This window comes from Rhodnius prolixus, unplaced genomic scaffold (assembly GCF_049639745.1).
Source record: "Rhodnius prolixus isolate KJV_2025 unplaced genomic scaffold, Rpr scaffold_1, whole genome shotgun sequence".
Taxonomy (NCBI): Eukaryota; Metazoa; Arthropoda; class Insecta; order Hemiptera; family Reduviidae; genus Rhodnius; species Rhodnius prolixus.
Genome location: NW_027411581.1, coordinates 66,027,098 through 66,045,317, shown reverse-complemented (window position 1 = coordinate 66,045,317; position 18,220 = coordinate 66,027,098). Strand labels below are relative to the sequence as shown.

Here is an 18,220-nt window from a genome sequence, read left to right as displayed (position 1 = left end):
TTCTCTAACAGAAATTATCTTACTATTAACTAATTTAACTTTAATACATGATTTTTTTTTACATTTATTTTAATTACCTGCAATAAAGTTTGGCTATTTTTCGCATCTTAATGTCCATTATCTTATTTGCAACCAATAGATTTTTATATTTATAATTTATTTCTTTCATTTTCATGGGGGGAATTTCCAAAACTTAAATTAATGTTCACTTTGGAAAATTTTCATGTAAAGAAAAGAATAGAATTTTATAACATAAAGAAAGAAGAGAAATTAATATGTTTTCCCATGGAAATCAATATATTTCAATAGTTTATTTACACTTTACAAGTTGGTCATCTTTCTAGTTTCCTTTTAGATAGGGATCACTTATATTTTTGGTAACATTTTTACTTCCTGTTATTTCTTAATTGCTGGAGTTTAGTTTTGAAATTACGTTTCTAGAAGTAGTCTTTCGGTGAAATAAGTTTTTTCTTTCGATGTGATAAGTAAAATATACATTATATATTTACAACATGAGGTAGCTGTACTGTTGGGCAGCAAGTATCACAAGTATGCTTTAGATGTATAGTTAATTATTTTTGTAGAAGGCACTCTGGTACGGGAAGGCTTACATTATGCAGTCTATGATTAGTGATTGTCATTTTAGCCATAAATTAGTACAGGTACATATCCAACGAGACCTAAAGGTTTTCTGATTTGCGAAGGGAAAAACCAACGGATTTTCAGACCATTACGTGCTTAACTATCTTCAGTCTCGATGGGATCAGAACTGTCCACGGTATTTAAAGAAATAAATTTAGTTTAATAAAGAAATATTTATTTAATAAAAACATTACACTTTATCATTAACTTTTTTATGGGTATTATTTTTTTTTTTTTAATCTTCCACTTATGAAAATTTCCTTCGAAGACCAGCTGTAGCATCGAACAATTGTTTATTAGTGAATTCTCCCTTCATGTCTAACATATAGTGCAGATATTTTCCCTGAACCTTAATAGGTAGGTGTACTTTAGCATTATGTCTGCTCTCGGCTGCACTTACCTACACAAGTTTGAAAATTTATAACACAAATCTTGTAACTCAATTTAAACTTAATGAAAATTTTTGTTATAACCTTATTTAATGGTACATCCATAATTCTGTTTTGTCCATAAGGTGTATACGTTACAAAAGAGACTGCATTACCACCTTTTCTTAAAACCAGATAACGTACAGATTTCAATGTGTAGAACCAAGAACCAGCTAACATTAAATAACCTGAAAGTGGTTAATGTAAATTAACTTTCAAACATCTTGATTTATTTTTCGAAATCTCGATTGTTTTGATATCTATTTTTTTTTTTTAAAGCACACAAGTTCCATCAATTGAGATTATACAATTTTTACATTACCGATTAGGGCACAAAAAATTGCTATTGTATTGCGATATTTGTTTTCACCAAGATTAATTCTTCGCCACCATGCTAACTTTTTTGAATTTTCATTTGTCACTGGGACATCCCTCAGACTTGTATAAGAAAAATTACAAAGATACAACCAAAAACCGAATTGTGTGATTCCAAACAAATTTAAATATTTAAAGTATTTTGGATTTTCATATTTAAAAAGAATAACATCTTTGGTAACGTTAGTATTTACGTTGAGAATGTTTGTAACATTTCTAATAGAATCTTTCCTTATTAAAACTTTAAACACATTTTTACTATTAATAAAAGGTCTGCAAACCACAATAAACATAATCTGACAGGGTATTCGGTAGTGGATTAGAAACTACGATATAAACTTCTCCTTCCAAACTGATTGTAACCTTACCTGCAAACTGAAGTATAAAATAGATCAGTGTTGCCACTGGAGCGATTTCAAGATCCAACAAATTCGTCAGCACCCATCTCATATATTATCCAGTGTCAGTTGTCATATCCAAAAAGTTCGTTTCTAGAGAGGGAGACAAATATAAGAAAAGAGACGGAGTGTCAGGGAGACGGTATGCTATGCTGACTCTACATTGTCAATATTATTCTTAATATAAAAGTAAATTTCAGCGGAAATTTGTATAGATGACACCTGAATGTTTAAATAAAAAATAATGTCGCTTAATTCTCTTGGTTTTATTATTGGAGTTTTTCCTTAAAAAATTGAAAATCTCATGAAGTACTTTGTATAAAACTTGTAATTGTGTCTGGCGAATCCTATCCATTCATGCTTTCCTTGTTTAACAGGTATATGGAGCTTTTCTCAAGGAATATTAGCAGAATTTCATGTAAAACTGGTCATTCCCTAGAGTGGAGCATACAGCTTTTGTAGTCTACAATTCTATAGCTAACATTACTTAAATAAGGCCTAATAAACTAATAATAGGCTAATAAAATGAATGTAAAAGGGTTGTTAGAGATTCTAAACTTGGAAGCTGTAAAACTCACTTACTGAAGAGTGCTCCCCAAAGATGGATTTCTTTAGAAGTTGTTTTGCAAATCATTTGAAAATAATAAAATAAGAGTAAGAAACCCAAAATTGGTAATGAAAGGGTACTTGAATTAGGGTTCGCCGAAAAAAGTGCTATTCAAGAGGAAATTACCTTTATAACAGGTGGTAGTATGGAATTGACTTCAGATAAGGAACAAAAAGCTAGAGATAATGAATAAAAAAATTGTTTCTTATGTCTTAAGATCTGCAGTTGTTAGGCTGTTAATTGTTAATAGTAAAAAAATCTACGTACTCTTGTCATACACATTCTCAGATTGGCGATCAATTTCTTTCCAACGGCTTATCGAACCATTCGACACACCGACAAGAGCAGAACAAGCCATATGATTTTACGAGGTTAACTTTACTCTCCTACCTAACGTTGTGTTTACAATAACCGCAAATTGAAATCATTTTGACATATTTAAATATTTGTTCTTGCTTGTCAGTTATTAGTTATTAAGTGAGGCATGTGAAAGTGATTGAAGTCTCATAAACCCCAAAAAATAATGGCATCTTTGCTAGAACAGTTCGTACATAATGTAAGAAACCTTTCATCCCAAGGTAACTTGAATTTTTTTCTTTTTTATATTAATATAAAAACCTAAACTATACAGTTAATTATAAAGTGAATAAGTAAATTCCTTTAATGTTTCAAGGAAATATTTCGCTATGCAAATTCATTTTTATGTTTGGACTAGGATGCAAATTATGTTTGGACTACGATGATCTTGGACCGTTTAATCCATTTTAAGTTGCAGTTTATATTCTGTAATGGTTAAAAAATATTTACTTATAAATTTAGCAAACTTACAAAATATAAAAATATTATCACATATTCAACAAATTTAAAATTTGCGTTGGAAATGTTTCTTTGTTTCTATGTTTTCCGCCGATAAAATAATCTTTTATTATTTAACACTTAAGAAATGCGATAGAATTGAAAAGTAGTTAATGAGTTTAAATTCTTAATTCTTCAATGCTTACCATAGGAAATTTCCGTGACTTATGTGATGTTCTACATAAGTCCCAGGAACTTCTTGTAAAAAATGGCCAACATTTGGATACAGTTCTTGAGATGTTGGATTTACAGCAGCATTCTTTAGCAATGTTAGAGGTCAGTTTGAGATTTTTCGTAATTTTATGTATTAATATTAATGTGGTACTGATAAAGTACACTTTTATGATGCATTACTAAATGTGATTTAAGGTACTTTCCGTGAAATTAAGTCTACCTCCGCCTTCTGCACCACCGGCTAGTTCCAATCAACAAGCCCAAAACGTTGACTATCAAGAAATCCTGTTTACACAAGTACAAGAGTTTATTACTGGCTGTATGGGAGAACAAATTAGATATGCACCTGATACATGTAGGTACTCATTTTTGGTTTAATTTGTTTAAAAATAATCTTAAGAGTAATGTTAAAAGGAAAGCATTTTCCATTACTTTGTTTGTTTTTGTGTGTGTGTGTGAAGAATTCTACTATTAATAAATGTTCTTTATTGATGATCATCAAAAACTCTTAATTTTCTTTTAGATGCTGAACTGTGTCATAATGTGACAAAACAATTAATTGAAGCAAAAGCTGCGATTCGTGGAATTGATGTTCTAACTACTGCTATTAAAAAATTAAGAACTGAAGAAACACAATTGACCACAATTCATTCAGATTTATGTAGGCTTTGTTTAGTAGCAAAATGTTTCAAACCTGCTCTTAAATTCTTAGATGTTGATATGACTTGTGTAACACATACGGATGAACAGGTAATCTATGTAATTTATGTAATCAAAGAATTGTTTGAAAGAAATGTTGTTGCATTATTCAAGGACGTAATCTTGGCAATATAAAATTTAACATTAATTCTATCAAGCATGTTTAAAGTTTTTTCTTTTGCTAATGAAGGAATTTCTCTCAACTTTTATTGTGTATCAAACTTAATTCTGAAATTTACTTTATGTATTTATGATAGCCTTATTCTAGCCGAATTCTGTGCTTTCTCGTAAATCGTAAATATAGAAATTTTCATGAAAACAAGGCTAAATTATTGAAAGATTTTTTTTTTTAATGAACCTGTCTTTTGGATTAGTCGAAATTACATAATAATGAGATTTTTGATATATATTAGTCAGCGTTATATACTATGTTCTTAGGGCCATTTCTTAAAACAAGATGCATTTCTTCTCATGAAGCGATAAGAAGCTGTTAGAATGGGTGCCTTCCACTAAGCGTTCACAACGATCACGCTCACGACTGCGGTTTTGCCCGTTCCACTTGCTTGCGAGTGTTATAATCGAAAACCCAAGTGGAATGGTCTATGGGCGTTTCAACCGTTCATGTAAACATTACAAATGGCGACCTCGAAAATAAATTAGAAGCTTGAAGAAGCTGTTTTTTAATTTTAACCCTGTTTATAAGCTGTTATAATAAACTTTATTAATTATTGGTAAAGTTGACTTACATTAAAAAAAAAAATATATATATATATATATATATATATATAATTCAATTTTTATATTACATTTTCGTGGAGTATTTATAAAATTTACGTTTAAATAAAATTAAAATGTCTTTTGTGGCAACAGTAGGATATGTATTAATGCAACGTAATAATGCTATAGAAAGTTCTTCATCTAGTTCCGATGAAAAGTGGAATGCAATTTTACAAAATCGCAATAGTGAAAAGCGAAAACTTAAGCCACGTATTAGTAACTATCAAAAATGTAATTGGTCGTTATTCAGTGATTTAGTATGTAAAGGGATAAGTAATTTTTCATTTTATTTTTTTTTTAAGAGTTTCGAGAAACACATTCAATTATTTACTTGAGATAATACTTTCATTTACCTGATACAAATTTTTTCAGTCGCCATCTTTGCTTTTAAAAATTTCGCCAAATTTCTGAACGCTCACTAGAGACCCAGCTCTTAAAGTTGGGGCGTTGTGAGCTTCGCGTGAGCGAAAATAATGACATCATCAGTGACGTTTTCGCCACGACCACTATGACCGCGGTCGTCCATGTAGAACGGCTGAAGGTATATTTTGATCGTTGTGAGCGCTTAGTAGAACGCACCCAATATGTCCTGCAAATTGTGTAAAGTGGATTTTATTAAACGGTTGCAAAAAAAAAATTTAAGAGAACTATTTTCAATAGACTTTTGACATATTTTTGGTTTTTTTAATCTTCAACATAAAATACGTAATAATTTCTTTTGTTTTGATATGCTAGGGTAGCACATTTGATGCCAAGTACTTCCTGTTGTATTACTATTACGGAGGGATGATCTATGCAGCGGTGAAAAACTACGACAGAGCACTCTATATGTTTGAAGTAGTGATTTCCACTCCAGCTTTGGCTGTTTCACATATTATGCTTGAAGCATATAAGAAATACATACTCATATCACTTATTTTGCATGGAAAGGTAATTTATTTGAATTATTTACTGATTTTAGACCCATGGCCTTGCATTAGAGGTGGTCTAGCGGTTTTAGAGGCGAGGCAAGCAATGCTTATTATGTATTGTGGTACTGGCTTTGATTTCCTGTCTAGGCCTTCCTGGTTGTTCACGAAGATACAGCGCCTATCTGACAGCAAAATCTGACAGTGTGCGCTGCAATCATGCATTTTCGTCACACCTACTATCCAATAATTATCCATCTTACAAACATTTAATGTTTAAAGGGAAAAATTTAAGGGCAGCCATCTTGAAGGGAATTCCGTGGGAGTTTAGTGCATTATCACTGAGCACTACTTCCTTCCGATACTATACTAACTGATGGCAGTTCTTTCCTGTGCTGTTTATTCCTTCTATTTCAGCTGTTTCTTTATAAAAATTAAACATCTTTTAAATGTACGAAATTTTTGTAAAAATTAATCTAGAAAATAATTCTTGTTTTGTGCCATTGTGCTAAACAGGTAGCTGCTATGCCGAAATATACGTCTCAAGTTGTTGGACGTTTCATCAAGCCTCTTAGCCAATCTTATCATGAATTGGCCAACGTTTACGCTACAAATAATACAGAGGATCTCCGCCTCTGCGTATCCAAGTACAGTGATACCTTTATCAGGTCAGTAAAAAAAAAAACATTCTAGTTATAACAGCTTAAGTGTATAGTTATATTTTCTTCTATATAATTGGTTACTTTCCTTATTGTTAAAAATAATTATTTAACAATAATGTTAAATATTTGTGATTATAATATAGTAACAACATATTAGATAGCTAATTAGGTAGCACTTAAGCCACTTAACGTTTAATATATTGCAAATTACAATTATATGGTGAAAAATCGATTGGGTCAGCAATTCTGAATATGGTGAAAAATCGATTGGGTCAGCAATTCTGGAAATGGTGAAAAATCGATTGGGTCAGCAATTCTGAATATGGTGAAAAATCGATTGGGTCAGCAATTCTGGAAATGGTGAAAAATCGATTGGGTCAGCAATTCAAGATAAAATAGATGAAAAGTATCTTATAATTAAACAGTAACAGAAAGTGGGAAAAGGGAATCACATGATATTTTTTATTTTTATTTTTTTTATTTTAAGAATATTACAGCTAACTATTATGTTAATATGTCACCTAAAGATCATTCTTTATTTGTAGGGATGGCAATATGGGTCTGACTAAACAGGTGCTTTCTTCTCTCTATAAGAAAAATATACAACGGCTTACGAAAACATTTCTGACGTTATCATTATCGGATGTAGCCAGTCGTGTACAACTATCAGGATCTCAGGAAGCTGAAAGATATATTCTAAACATGGTCAGTTTCATTGTCTTGGAGTTCATCATTTTTAAGATATAGGTGTTAAAATGACTTCTTTTTTTTTAGTATTTCTCCAGCGTATCAAAACTATGAGCTGATACGCATGTCCAGTAAAAACGTCCAATGTTGATAGTATGGTAGCAGACAGCCAATGGCAGTTTCATATGGGATTAAAATTTCTGTATACAACTTTATGAATGAATTAAGAGTCTGACAGAGGACAGCCAGTGTAGATTCTGAGAGAGGGGTAGAGAAAATTGATGTTCCATCAATGCACATATGAGTTAAAGGGTCAGGGTTCAGCTTAATTCATATCCCCAGGAACCGTTCTCCCGACACCCAAGTTACGTCAAATAACAGTAGAGGCTATTCGCCGAGGCTGACTGCAAAATTAATCCGTCAAGCTTATCGGCTTATTAATTGGGCCACTGCAAGCTGCAGAAAACACATGCATCGCATGGGCCTGGCAGATGATAGATAGCCTTTGTAGGTTCTGTCAGGAGGAAGAGGAGGAAAAGGTACTCTGTACGTGTTGTGTCAGTGTGAGGGGCTTGTCTGGGGCTAAGGATGTTACTTCTCGGGGAGTGAAAAACTGTAGCTGTGTCATGGACACACGGCCGTGTGTTTGTACGTGAATACGTTTACGTAACAGTACGTATTTAGGATGAAATCAAGGAAACAAATCGACGATCGAACATAATCTATGCCTATAATACAGTCCGTTGCCGATGTAGAAGCGATTTCATCATCCACTTGCATAATTTCAACCGCCCCAGCTGCAGATGTACTGGACACCGTCGTTGATCCGCTCGGCACCATTCATTCTTTTACCTTCCCGGCGCACAGCTTGACTCGGTCATATGGTGTTTTATTAATTACGATTCGATTGTTCTTGAGAAGCCCTTTCCAACCGTATACGATCTCTGTATTTGGTTTTGGCTTTTCGACGCGTATAGGCCGACATTATATATTTTTGATAATTTTTTGTTTATTCTAACACCTTATTATATTCACTGTCACTATTTTACTATACTAATGTTTTATATACAATCGATAGATTGTGACGACAGCTGACGATTAAAACTTAAACGTACATCGTAGCTTCTCCTAGTCAAAAGTTATAATACTAATTGCAAATCTCGATACGCAGGAAGATTATCTCAAAATGGCGTCGCTTCACCCCTCCACCGCGCGCGATGGGTCACAGTCCTCGCTTATCGTAATGAATTCTTTGATCTTTTAGCTATCCAGTGGTCTAATTTAATTTTGGATGTAGACGATAGATTGGAAACTATAATGCCAAACTGTATCCCCCAATTTTGTTATTATTAGGTTTTTTTTTGGATTGCCTCCATATGATAGCAAATTTAAAGACGTATTCACGACAAAACCAAGACCTGTGAACTTTTTACCCAGGAGTCGCGCTCCAGAATTTTAAGAGTCTGATTAAACGGACGGGTCTCTGTAGGGCGAGCTCTAAAGTAGTGGGAGCCACAATAGATCCTAAGGGGTCGCAGTGGCTTAGGCTTTGAGGTCACCCTAATTTAATCTAGTCTATTCTACGTCAAACAAATATGACAATGCCCGCCCTATCTTTTCTTAGAATAGATTTGGAGGAATCTTCCAATTTCACACAATTCTAGAGATTCTACACATTCTGATGCTTGAGACCCAGTATTTGAGATGAAATCTTGGTTTTAATAAAAATTGGATTAACCTCCAGCTGTTAGGGGACGATAGAACTGTGTGACATCGCACTTTTGATAATATTGGTTTATTACTGTTTCGTAATTTTATTCAATATTTTTTTTTGTTTGTTTTTATAACTAAAAATTTATTAATGAGTGTACTCTAAATTTTTTTTTTTCAGATAGAAGAAGGTGAAATCTTTGCCACTATCAACCAGAAGGATGGTATGGTCGTGTTCCACGACGATCCTGAAAAGTATAACAGTCCGGCCATGTTATGTAAACTTGAGGATGAGGTTTGATCATTTTTTTTTGGGCTGGTTTTTGGAATTTCCTTTGGAAAATTTATATTATTGGAACTTATTTTCTTGTAACAGATGAGCAAATGTACTGAATTAGATAAACGCATACAGAAAATGGAAGAAGAGATTCTAGTGAACCCACTTTATGTGAAAAAAGCTTGCGGAGTTACCGAAGAAGATCTAAGTTCTGCTCAGGGCGCTAAATTGTCTTACCTGATGTGAAATGGATGAGGTGGAGGTGGAAACTTGCGTTTTTTTAATTTCCGCCCAAATCAAAGTTTTACTGCTCTTATTTATTTACTGCTTTGTATAGTTTTCATTTTTTTTTTCGTGTTTCATGAAAGTATTACTTATTGTAATCATTTTAAGTGTTCATCCATTACATTTGTAATTACTAGTTTAAAAAACAAAAGTTTTTTCCCTAATTTTCATTGAACACTTGACTTGTTTTGTGCTTTTATTTTTTTAAAATTAAAAGATATAACTGATGAAAGCAAAAAACCATGCTGTTGAAAACATTTGAAGCTCATACATTGCAAAAAACGATTTGAGACTTTTGAAGAAGTTACTCCTTTGATGACATCTAAACTACATCTTACATCTTATGGGCCTGCTGTGGACACACTGTGACTCTTAGTACCCAAGAGAACTGTGGATACTCACAACCTTAACATATAATTTTGTATTGAGATAAATTCTTACTGAAAGTAATTTCTATTAGTATTGGTAAAAAAAAACTAATTCTAGTAGAAAAAAAAAAAAACCTTAACTCTTACGTTTTCCTTTGTTCAGACTTTTCATCAATTATGAGGGACGAAATACTGAGCGACTGCACTGTGTGTCAGCTGATACGGTGATTTATTCCTTAATTTATTTATATAACTCTATCAGCTGTTTACAAGAATGGTACAACTATAGTCAAATGAGTATCCCGGACGAACAAAAAAACGAATAGTAATACTAAAATAATTAATTGTGTATATTACTTAAATAAATAAATAAAAAAAAACAACCGAAATTACCATCCCAAATACTGAACAACTGATTACAAAAAAAAAAAGTTATACTTAATTTTAATTAATAAATGTGAATTCAGTAATCTTTTCCTATAATTGCAGGCACGAATACTGTTGTAATAATTACTTTTTCAATTGTACAAAGGAAAAGCAATAAACTAATTAAAACTAAAATCTGGTATAAACATTCACATGTCTTTTTTTATTACCACAATCTACGTCCAATGATAATTAAAAATAATAGTAAAAGTATTCAAATGACAAGTTTTTAGATTTCATGAACGAACCAGGTAAAATGCGACGAGATTCATGCACAAAAGCTTGAAAGTAGACCTTTGTCGCACTAATTTTTCTTATCAATAATAGGTAACAAAGATTTGTAAAAAATTAAAGTATCTGCTCAAATTTCAAATTATTTTTCATAAAGTGAAGTTTTATTAAACACTTTTTTACTACTGCAATTAAAATGCAGAATAACTAAATATTTAGCATTTTTCATCGAACATAGTTCTATCATAAAAGTTTATGTATACTTTATAGTAAAGAATATCATGGAAAAAGATATCATGTCAGCTGATAGTTTTAACTCTTTGAGGCACACGATTTTAAAGAAAATAAAAGCCCTAGTTGCGCAGAATTTCTTTTATTATAAAATAATGGAAATAAACGTTCATTTCCATTATTTTACATATGTAATCATCTCTCTCAAATAATCATCACTCTCGAAATAAGAAAAAAAGAAAAGAAAAAATTAATACCATTCCAATAGTCCTTTTTCTCAGTGTGGGCCACTGGTATTGTATAATACCACTATGCAACTAATGCTTTATATGATGTTCATTCAAACACAACTTTTTACCAAAACAAAGCGGAACTTTGCAGATAGTGCAGCCACTGTCCTTCAGCGCAATGTTCCTTGAAATGTTTAAGTCCCATGTTCTGACCCAATTTTTTATAAACAATATATGAATTAACAACAGTTGCATCCAAATAATAGAACAGTATGCGGTGCCACCATTTTTTACTATCCGTCAAGTTTATAATAAATATAAAAATTATTTCCATTATTTTCGCATTTACCATTGGTGCATAGCACTGCCAATTGAGTGAACAACTTTAAATAACATATTAAGCTGTATGTATGAATAACTTCAACTTTTCGAGGTGGGTTAAAATATATCCCACCTGCAGCAAAAGGTGGGACAGTTTTTAACGACCTAGCAGCAAAGAGTAAAAAAAAAAAAAAAGATTCCTGTGCTAATAAACAGAATAAAAGATGAAACATAACACATAATACGACGATGAGGTCACAACGAACGTGTTGCAGTGATGGACTGATGGGTCAAAATCAGCTGGCAGACTTATATGAGAATGGGATTATTCAAAAGCAGGTTGTACGATACGATAAGTGCCATAATATTAGTGGCAATTATGTAGAAAAGTAAATTAAGGTAATCCAGGGTTTCAAGTAAAAATAAAATTATTCTGAAAAATACTACTTGTTTTTCTTTCATTTCAATACGGTACTTACTTTAAAAAAAAAAAAAAAAAAACGCCTCAAGAAGTAAGCTTCATCAGCGCCAAAAGTTTCCAGGTACACTTGCAAATTTTCAATAAGATAATAAGATGAATATGAATTCAGAGGAAGACAGTTTTTATTACAAAAGAAATGTCAAATGTTTGTTGAGAAAATTCAATTACCAGAATTGTTCTTCAGCGCTGAAATCTCAGAAATATCCAAGTTAAGTTAGTGTAAAACTTATTTCTATTCAAGTAAACTTTTCGGCAAAGTTGATTAACAAAATAAATTCAAGACAAACAAAATAATCAGAACTTCAGTTGTGGCTTTTCTTTGATTTCAGAGGTATTCTTTGGCGCTATAAGCAGATAACCTATTTGAAGACTACTTCTTGACCCCAAAAATTGATTCTTTTTATATTTTCTTATAAAATATTTGACCTAATTTCCCAATGGGTATCATCAGCAAGTAGGGAAAATATGATGAAAAATTCAACGGTAATATATATTTATATTTTTTTTTTTTGGCATATAAAGTAACAAAAAAATTTTATAATACAGCATATAAAAAATTATACGATATAAATATACAATTCCGTAGAATATCATAGTCATTTCATATTGTAATTTGTAATATATTGATATTACGAATATGTATAATACAACGAGCATCACAATTAAAGAAAAATCTATAAATGTAGACGTGCAATTATAGTATAAACTGTAATGGTTTTATTATAAGAGTATATATTTACACATAATTAGACATCTATTTGGAAATGTTAAAAATATGCATGAGACAACACATAATATGCTCAGAAATTTTTAATACATATTTAGTTTATATTATACTATATATTTAACAATTTCTTAATATAATGCAATTTAAATGGGCATAATATAAGATTTTTATAAAAATATACAAATATAAAGTATCAATTTATAAAATATCATTTTTTTTTTTTTTTTTGTAAAATAAGAGGGGTATGGACGTTTCTGGTACTTTTAATCAGTTTTCTACGAGTATGTTTTGAAAGAGTTAATCTCATGAGTAATGGTTATTCTTTCCAGCTGTTGGTAATTTAAAATGAAAAATTTTGTTTTTAAACTTTCAATAAATATCTTTAAAGGCACCAATAAATTTTGATATAATAATTATAATTTGTAATAAATTTTAAGCAAACTATTATTATAGAATACATTTTATACAAATTGTTACGTGAATACGTGAATCAAATTACAATCATTAACAGCACTTAAGTGCTTCTTTTTTTTTATTCCTTTTAATGTATAAAGAGCACCTTTGAAAACAATAATTGTGTTTATTAAAATTCTGATAATTTCTAAAAATGTTCTGTATTTTTTTACATCTTTCTTTACCTCAGTGTGGAACTTGAAAATTTGATTTAATGTAACCTTAACGTTATTTCAGTAAACAATTTTTAATAACCTTAAAAGTAGACAATAAACCTTCCATAAGCAATGTAGTTTCAAAGTTTTTCGCTATAATTGCTTTATCACAATATAACTTCAAGAAAAGTTAGCTATGTTTACATTTACGTAAGTTATAACAAAGCTGCAGATCTTACTTTTCGACAAGATTTTTAGTGTTATTAGATGTAGAATTTTGAAGTTGAGATTTATAAAAGATTAGAAGTAGTGGAAAATAATACAGTCGAGGCTCGATAATTCGAATTTTTCGATAATTCAAACTCTACAGCTGTTAACTTCGGTAAATCGAAAAAATGCAGTGTATTTCGTGTACGCTCGATAACTCGAAATCTTTTTTGCTTAACAATTGGGGAAGAGAACGCTCTACAATTGCTTCCCCTCTGTATAATTCGAATTTTCCCTAGTAATGTTTACTTCTCATTTTCCGCTTATTGCTCATTTCCTGCGTAATGTTTCCCTCCTTTCAGCCCAGTTTAACTTTCCAATTCTCTTTCCTAGTTTGTCACGATGGGAAGTACGTCTCCTTTACTGTGTCCCACAAAAAAAAAAAAAAAAAATTATCGCGGCCGTGGAAAGTGGTTCGAAACAAAAAGATATCGCCAAAACTTTCAATATTCCACCATCAACGCTTTCTACAATTCTAAGTCACTTGACTAAGCCAAGCCACATTGAAACAAAAAACTGTTCTTCATTTTCTTAATTAGTTATATACATATGTTATTATTTATTGAAATGTTAATACATATGTAATTTTTTTGTCGTTTTCCTTATTTTTACTTTTTTACTTGAGGCTAGATACGTACATATGTACATATGTCTAAAATTTAGGTAAGCACATACGTATTTTCAATGTACATATGTATGTACATCAAATATGCATAATAAAAACTCTTTATAATTCGATTTTTTTCTTTTCTTCTTGATAATTTGAAGTCTCGATAAATCGAATTTTTCTTGTAGCCCCTTGGATTTCGATTTATCGATAGTCGACTGTATCTGAATGTACTTGATGACTTGTGCATTATTTTCAGATTCAATTTTTAAGTAAAGTAATTGTTTAATTTTTCAGTCCATGTTTAATCCCAACTTAAGGAGTCATAAATAGGGGGGAAAATCATACTTACTATTAAACATTTTTCAAATAAATAATAAGTACACTGGATTAATCTTATAACACTACATAAAACCTCCCTTGATTTCAGTTTTGTTTTTGTTTTTTTTTAGTTGAGGGGTTTTTCACCAACACGCTCATAATCTCTTGCTGGACAGAACAAATTTAATTAAAGAAACAATAAAAATAAATAAATAATTGGTGTTAGAATATTATTGTAACTCTGATAATTTTTATTTTTATTTTTACGAATTCTGCATCAAATAATGGGGACTATGAAGTCAGACTTTGATGGAAAATCAATAATTTTCAGTTACAAAAAACCAGAAACGCCTGCCCCCTCCCATTTGTATACATTAAAGAAACAATTAACAATTTCATTATAATTTTCATTTTGGTGTAATTGGAAATGTTACTAATGTCTCGAATCACTAGTTTAGACTGTTTATTTTTCATTTTACTCGTGTGTGTTTTTGTCATTTTAACGGGGGATGATGAGGTTGGTAAAACTGGTCCTTGTGTAGGAACAATTTTCTTCTTTTTTTAAATTAATATTTATGTATTCATTCATTTATTTAGTTTTGTTTAGTTTAAAGCCTTAAAATTTCTTTATTTAACGTTTATTAGAGAAAAATATTTTTTTTTTTATCACATAGAGCACATTTAAAGAGAAATACAAATTGGTTAAACCTTTGTTTTTGTAATTAATAATAAAGAAGTGATACAAAATGTGCAGACAAAATTGTGTATTTCAATTAAAAGAAAAAAGAAACTGTGCTCTTAATATGTAAAAAACTGCACTATTTAGATATGTATGGTTAAAACCTACGAACAGCTGGTGCACATTTTCCTGGAATGAGGAAAAACATTAAAAATTTATATTGTTGTTTTCCTTTTCTTTTGCAGCGAAATCACTCATTATATGGCACATAACACGAGATTATTATTATTTTTTTTTTTTTTGTACTAATGACGACTGAAATTGGTTACCAGATATTTTTAATTTCTGTTTTAACCTTTTTTTACATTTACATAAAATTTGTTTAATAAATGTTTCCAAAAATCAATTTTCTTTAAAACAAAATACGAGGGCAAATCAAATATAAGCGGTAATTTTGCTATTCTTCTTAGTGTGCAGGTCCTACCTAGATAATGTTGTGTGGAGTAGATGTTTGGTTTATGAGAAGTTATGGTTAGCGTTCAACGTCGCCATTGACGTCAGTACAGCCGTGATCGAGCAAGAGGAGGTCCCTACGTCTGTTGCGCAGCGGATTATCATAAAGTTTTTTAACCAATGAAGGGCGTTAAACCGTCGGAAATTTTAACTCGTTTGCGGGCACAGTTTTGGAAGACAGTACACTGTCTTCAGAAAAGGTGTGTTTGCGTGGGCGATCACGTTCAATAAGCTCTTGAATGGCACGAATATTGTCATCTATGTAAAGGCTTGTCCTTGAGGCGCGTCGATCATGACTTTCGTTTTCAACCCGGTTCTCGTCCGCCCTTAAATTCTCTCACCCACGCAAACACACCTTTTCTGAAGTCAGTGTACTGTCTCCCAAAACTGTGCCCGCAAATGAGTTAAAATTTCCGACGGTTTAACGCCCTTCATTGGTTAAAAAACTTTATGATAATCCGCTGCGCAACAGACGAAGGGATCTCTTGCTCGGTTATGGCTGTACTGACCTTGAACGCTAACCAGACCGGTTCCCCCACTCCTCATAAACCAAACATCTACTCCACACAACATTATCTAGGTAGGACCTGCACTCTAAGAAGAATGCAAAATTACCGTTTATATTTGATTTATCGTAGTATTAAGATGGAAACTTATTAAATATGATTGCTGTAAGATCAAGAATCCATTGCGTTTATTATAACACTTAATAACCTTCTTTCTTTTCACAATTTTTGTGTTCATGAAATGGTGAAAAACTTTTTCCAACTTTAATTAGGAAAGTTGCTCAAGATTGTTAGGAATTCATTAAAAAAGAAATTTTCAATAATGTCTAACAAATTATTTTTATTAAAAAAATATATTTCAAGTGTTTGAAATTACTTAAATTTTTAACAAAGGAACAAATTTCAATTTAATATCGTATATACAGGGTGGACCAGTAAGTATTGTCCACAGGCCTACAGTGTGTAGTACATCTAAAGTGGAGGTCAATGACGTATTGGCCAACTTCATATTTTCCTCTGTTCTTGAGTGACGTCACTTTAATTTTTTTTAAAAAAAATCATTACCTTTTTTTCGCAATAAAAATGTTATTACTCAGAAAGTTTTAGTCCGAATTCGATTCTGATGACATGATTAGAAAGGTAGATAAATTTTCTGAAAAATTGATACCATTTCGAAGCATAAGTTATGCTGTCTCCAAACAGCCTCAATCTTCCTCCTGGATACTGGAAAAAATAAAAGAAATCGACATTTTTTAAGAAAACTCATTAGGCCCTCTTACGGGATCATTAACAGACCTAGGTGCTGGCCACTTTTTATGTAAAAGTTTCCTCGTTTAATGGGCTTTCTAACGCGGTATATCATTTTTCCAGGATTCCTTTTATCTTCGTAAAAGAGAAATTACGTTTGTTTTTACAAGAAAACTTGTTACCGAGCACTCAAAAGTGTTAGTTATCAAGTTGTTTAATTCATTGAAAACTCTTTTAGATGGCACCAGTAGTCAATTTTTAAAGTAGGATGTCTTAAAATTTAAAGTGACGTCACACAAGAACTCCACTTTAGATGTACTACACACAGTAGGCCTATGGACGATACTTACTGGTTCACCCTGAATATTTAAAAAAAAAAAAATTCATTATATTGTAAGAATACTGTATAAATTGTTCAAAGTGACTTTTTTTGGAAGGGGGGGCGGAAGGAAATATCTTTGTAATGAATTTCAGTGTCGATTTCAAATTTTATACCATGGATAACAAGTTGCTACAAATTTAAACCTAGTTATTACCTTCCAAAATGTTGGTTATTCAAAAACATTTTTGACAAAATGAACAAACAAAAAAATGTAACAATGATTCTGTAGAAATAACAAATTAAATAACAGGTTATACTAGACTTGCTATCCAAGGCGTACGTACTTCTTACGGGCCACTTTTCATTTCTTTTGACCCAAGTTTAATGCTCTTAAAAAAAAAAAAAAAAAAAAAAAATTAAATTTATAATGGCATGTACAAGTACCACTGTTTATCTTCTGGCCGACTGTACACCTTGCTGTGGTTGTACATGCGTGATAACGCCAGATAAAGGTATACCTCCAGTGCCCGTAGCGCCGCCTCCTTGACCTGCTGAAATTACTGGTGAATAGTCCGGTGCCGGTCCGGAATATGCTGATATAAGAAATGACAGTATAATCATAAGGGCAGCTGCACAGAGGGCGCCCAAACCAATTAGACGGCAAAGTTCTAGACGGGAATTGTAGATCAAAGCTTTTTTATCTAGATATGCTAAAGAACCTCGCCGAGCAACCACAGGCTCTCGTGGCGGAACTAGTTGACCTGAAAGAGAAAAAAAAATTATGGCATTTTAACAACTTGATAATGAAACCAATTAAATCAAATTTTATTTTTTGAAGGCCTTTTGTTTTCATCATTTAATTGGACAACGGCTATCTATTTTCCGCTGGATCATAAATGAAAGATAAATTCAAATGCCGTCGAGAATTAAGGAAGGAAGACGCCCTCTCATGTGAACTTTTCAGCCTGGTTGCCAGGAAGGAAAACAAGGATAGAATTTGTTTAATAATAAGATGCAAGTTAATGGTGAATGGAGAAGGAGACATAAACCAAGAACTCTACGATAAATTTCAAGATACTACGGCGCAGTGCAAGTAATCCGCATTGATAGGCTCCGGTGGGTGGGACATGTTCTGAGGAAGGAAGACGTCA

The 18,220-nt window shown here is 31.8% G+C and overlaps 3 protein-coding genes across 9 annotated transcripts in view; 1 reads left to right on the top strand and 2 right to left on the bottom strand.

Moving 5' to 3' along the window:
- Positions 1-795: 795 nt before the first annotated feature.
- LOC141446200 (transmembrane protein 223) lies at positions 796-2,840 on the bottom strand. Of its 2 annotated transcripts, XM_074112698.1 has the most exons (4): positions 2,718-2,840; positions 1,814-1,936; positions 1,116-1,258; positions 796-1,042 (listed from the first exon to the last, which is right to left on the bottom strand). In XM_074112698.1, exons 2-4 carry the CDS (start codon positions 1,893-1,895, stop codon positions 890-892), a joined length of 378 nt encoding a protein of 125 aa, XP_073968799.1. In that variant the 5' UTR covers positions 1,896-1,936; positions 2,718-2,840; the 3' UTR covers positions 796-889. The 2 variants fall into 2 exon arrangements, with proteins under 2 accessions (XP_073968799.1, XP_073968798.1); XM_074112697.1 differs by lacking the exons at positions 1,814-1,936; positions 2,718-2,840 and adding an exon at positions 1,393-1,807.
- Positions 2,841-2,913: 73 nt separating this feature from the next.
- CSN3 (COP9 signalosome subunit 3) lies at positions 2,914-10,413 on the top strand. The gene is made up of 9 exons (XM_074112673.1): positions 2,914-3,028; positions 3,457-3,581; positions 3,675-3,834; positions 4,003-4,229; positions 5,691-5,885; positions 6,380-6,531; positions 7,071-7,230; positions 9,104-9,217; positions 9,299-10,413. The coding sequence occupies exons 1-9, from the start codon at positions 2,974-2,976 to the stop codon at positions 9,443-9,445; spliced, it is 1,335 nt and encodes a 444-aa protein (XP_073968774.1). The 5' UTR covers positions 2,914-2,973; the 3' UTR covers positions 9,446-10,413.
- A 3,998-nt stretch (positions 10,414-14,411) lies between these two features.
- Positions 14,412-18,220, bottom strand: part of LOC141446172 (uncharacterized) — a 159,694-nt gene continuing 155,885 nt past the window's right edge. For 5 of the 6 annotated variants that reach the window (XM_074112647.1, XM_074112645.1, XM_074112642.1 and 2 more), the window contains one exon: positions 14,412-17,830. In XM_074112647.1, coding sequence (XP_073968748.1) covers positions 17,520-17,830 — 311 coding nt within the window. In that variant the 3' untranslated portion in view covers positions 14,412-17,519. The remainder of the gene's footprint in view (positions 17,831-18,220) is intronic. The other variant, XM_074112644.1, reaches the window with a different exon arrangement.

What these genes read in the sequence shown, in the direction of transcription:
- LOC141446200 (XM_074112697.1), bottom strand. Translation starts at nt 1,738, where the DNA reads ATGTTTATTGTGGTTTGCAGACCTTTTATTAATAGTAAAAATGTGTTT. An exon ending in AATTTTTTGTGCCCTAATCG is followed by an intron (nt 1,259 to 1,392) that starts GTAATGTAAAAA and finishes AACCACTTTCAG; the next exon opens with GTTATTTAATGTTAGCTGGT. An exon ending in TGGATGTACCATTAAATAAG is followed by an intron (nt 1,043 to 1,115) that starts GTTATAACAAAA and finishes AAACTTGTGTAG; the next exon opens with GTAAGTGCAGCCGAGAGCAG.
- CSN3 (XM_074112673.1), top strand. Translation starts at nt 2,974, where the DNA reads ATGGCATCTTTGCTAGAACAGTTCGTACATAATGTAAGAAACCTTTCA. An exon ending in TAGATATGCACCTGATACAT is followed by an intron (nt 3,835 to 4,002) that starts GTAGGTACTCAT and finishes ATTTTCTTTTAG; the next exon opens with ATGCTGAACTGTGTCATAAT. An exon ending in TAACACATACGGATGAACAG is followed by an intron (nt 4,230 to 5,690) that starts GTAATCTATGTA and finishes TTGATATGCTAG; the next exon opens with GGTAGCACATTTGATGCCAA.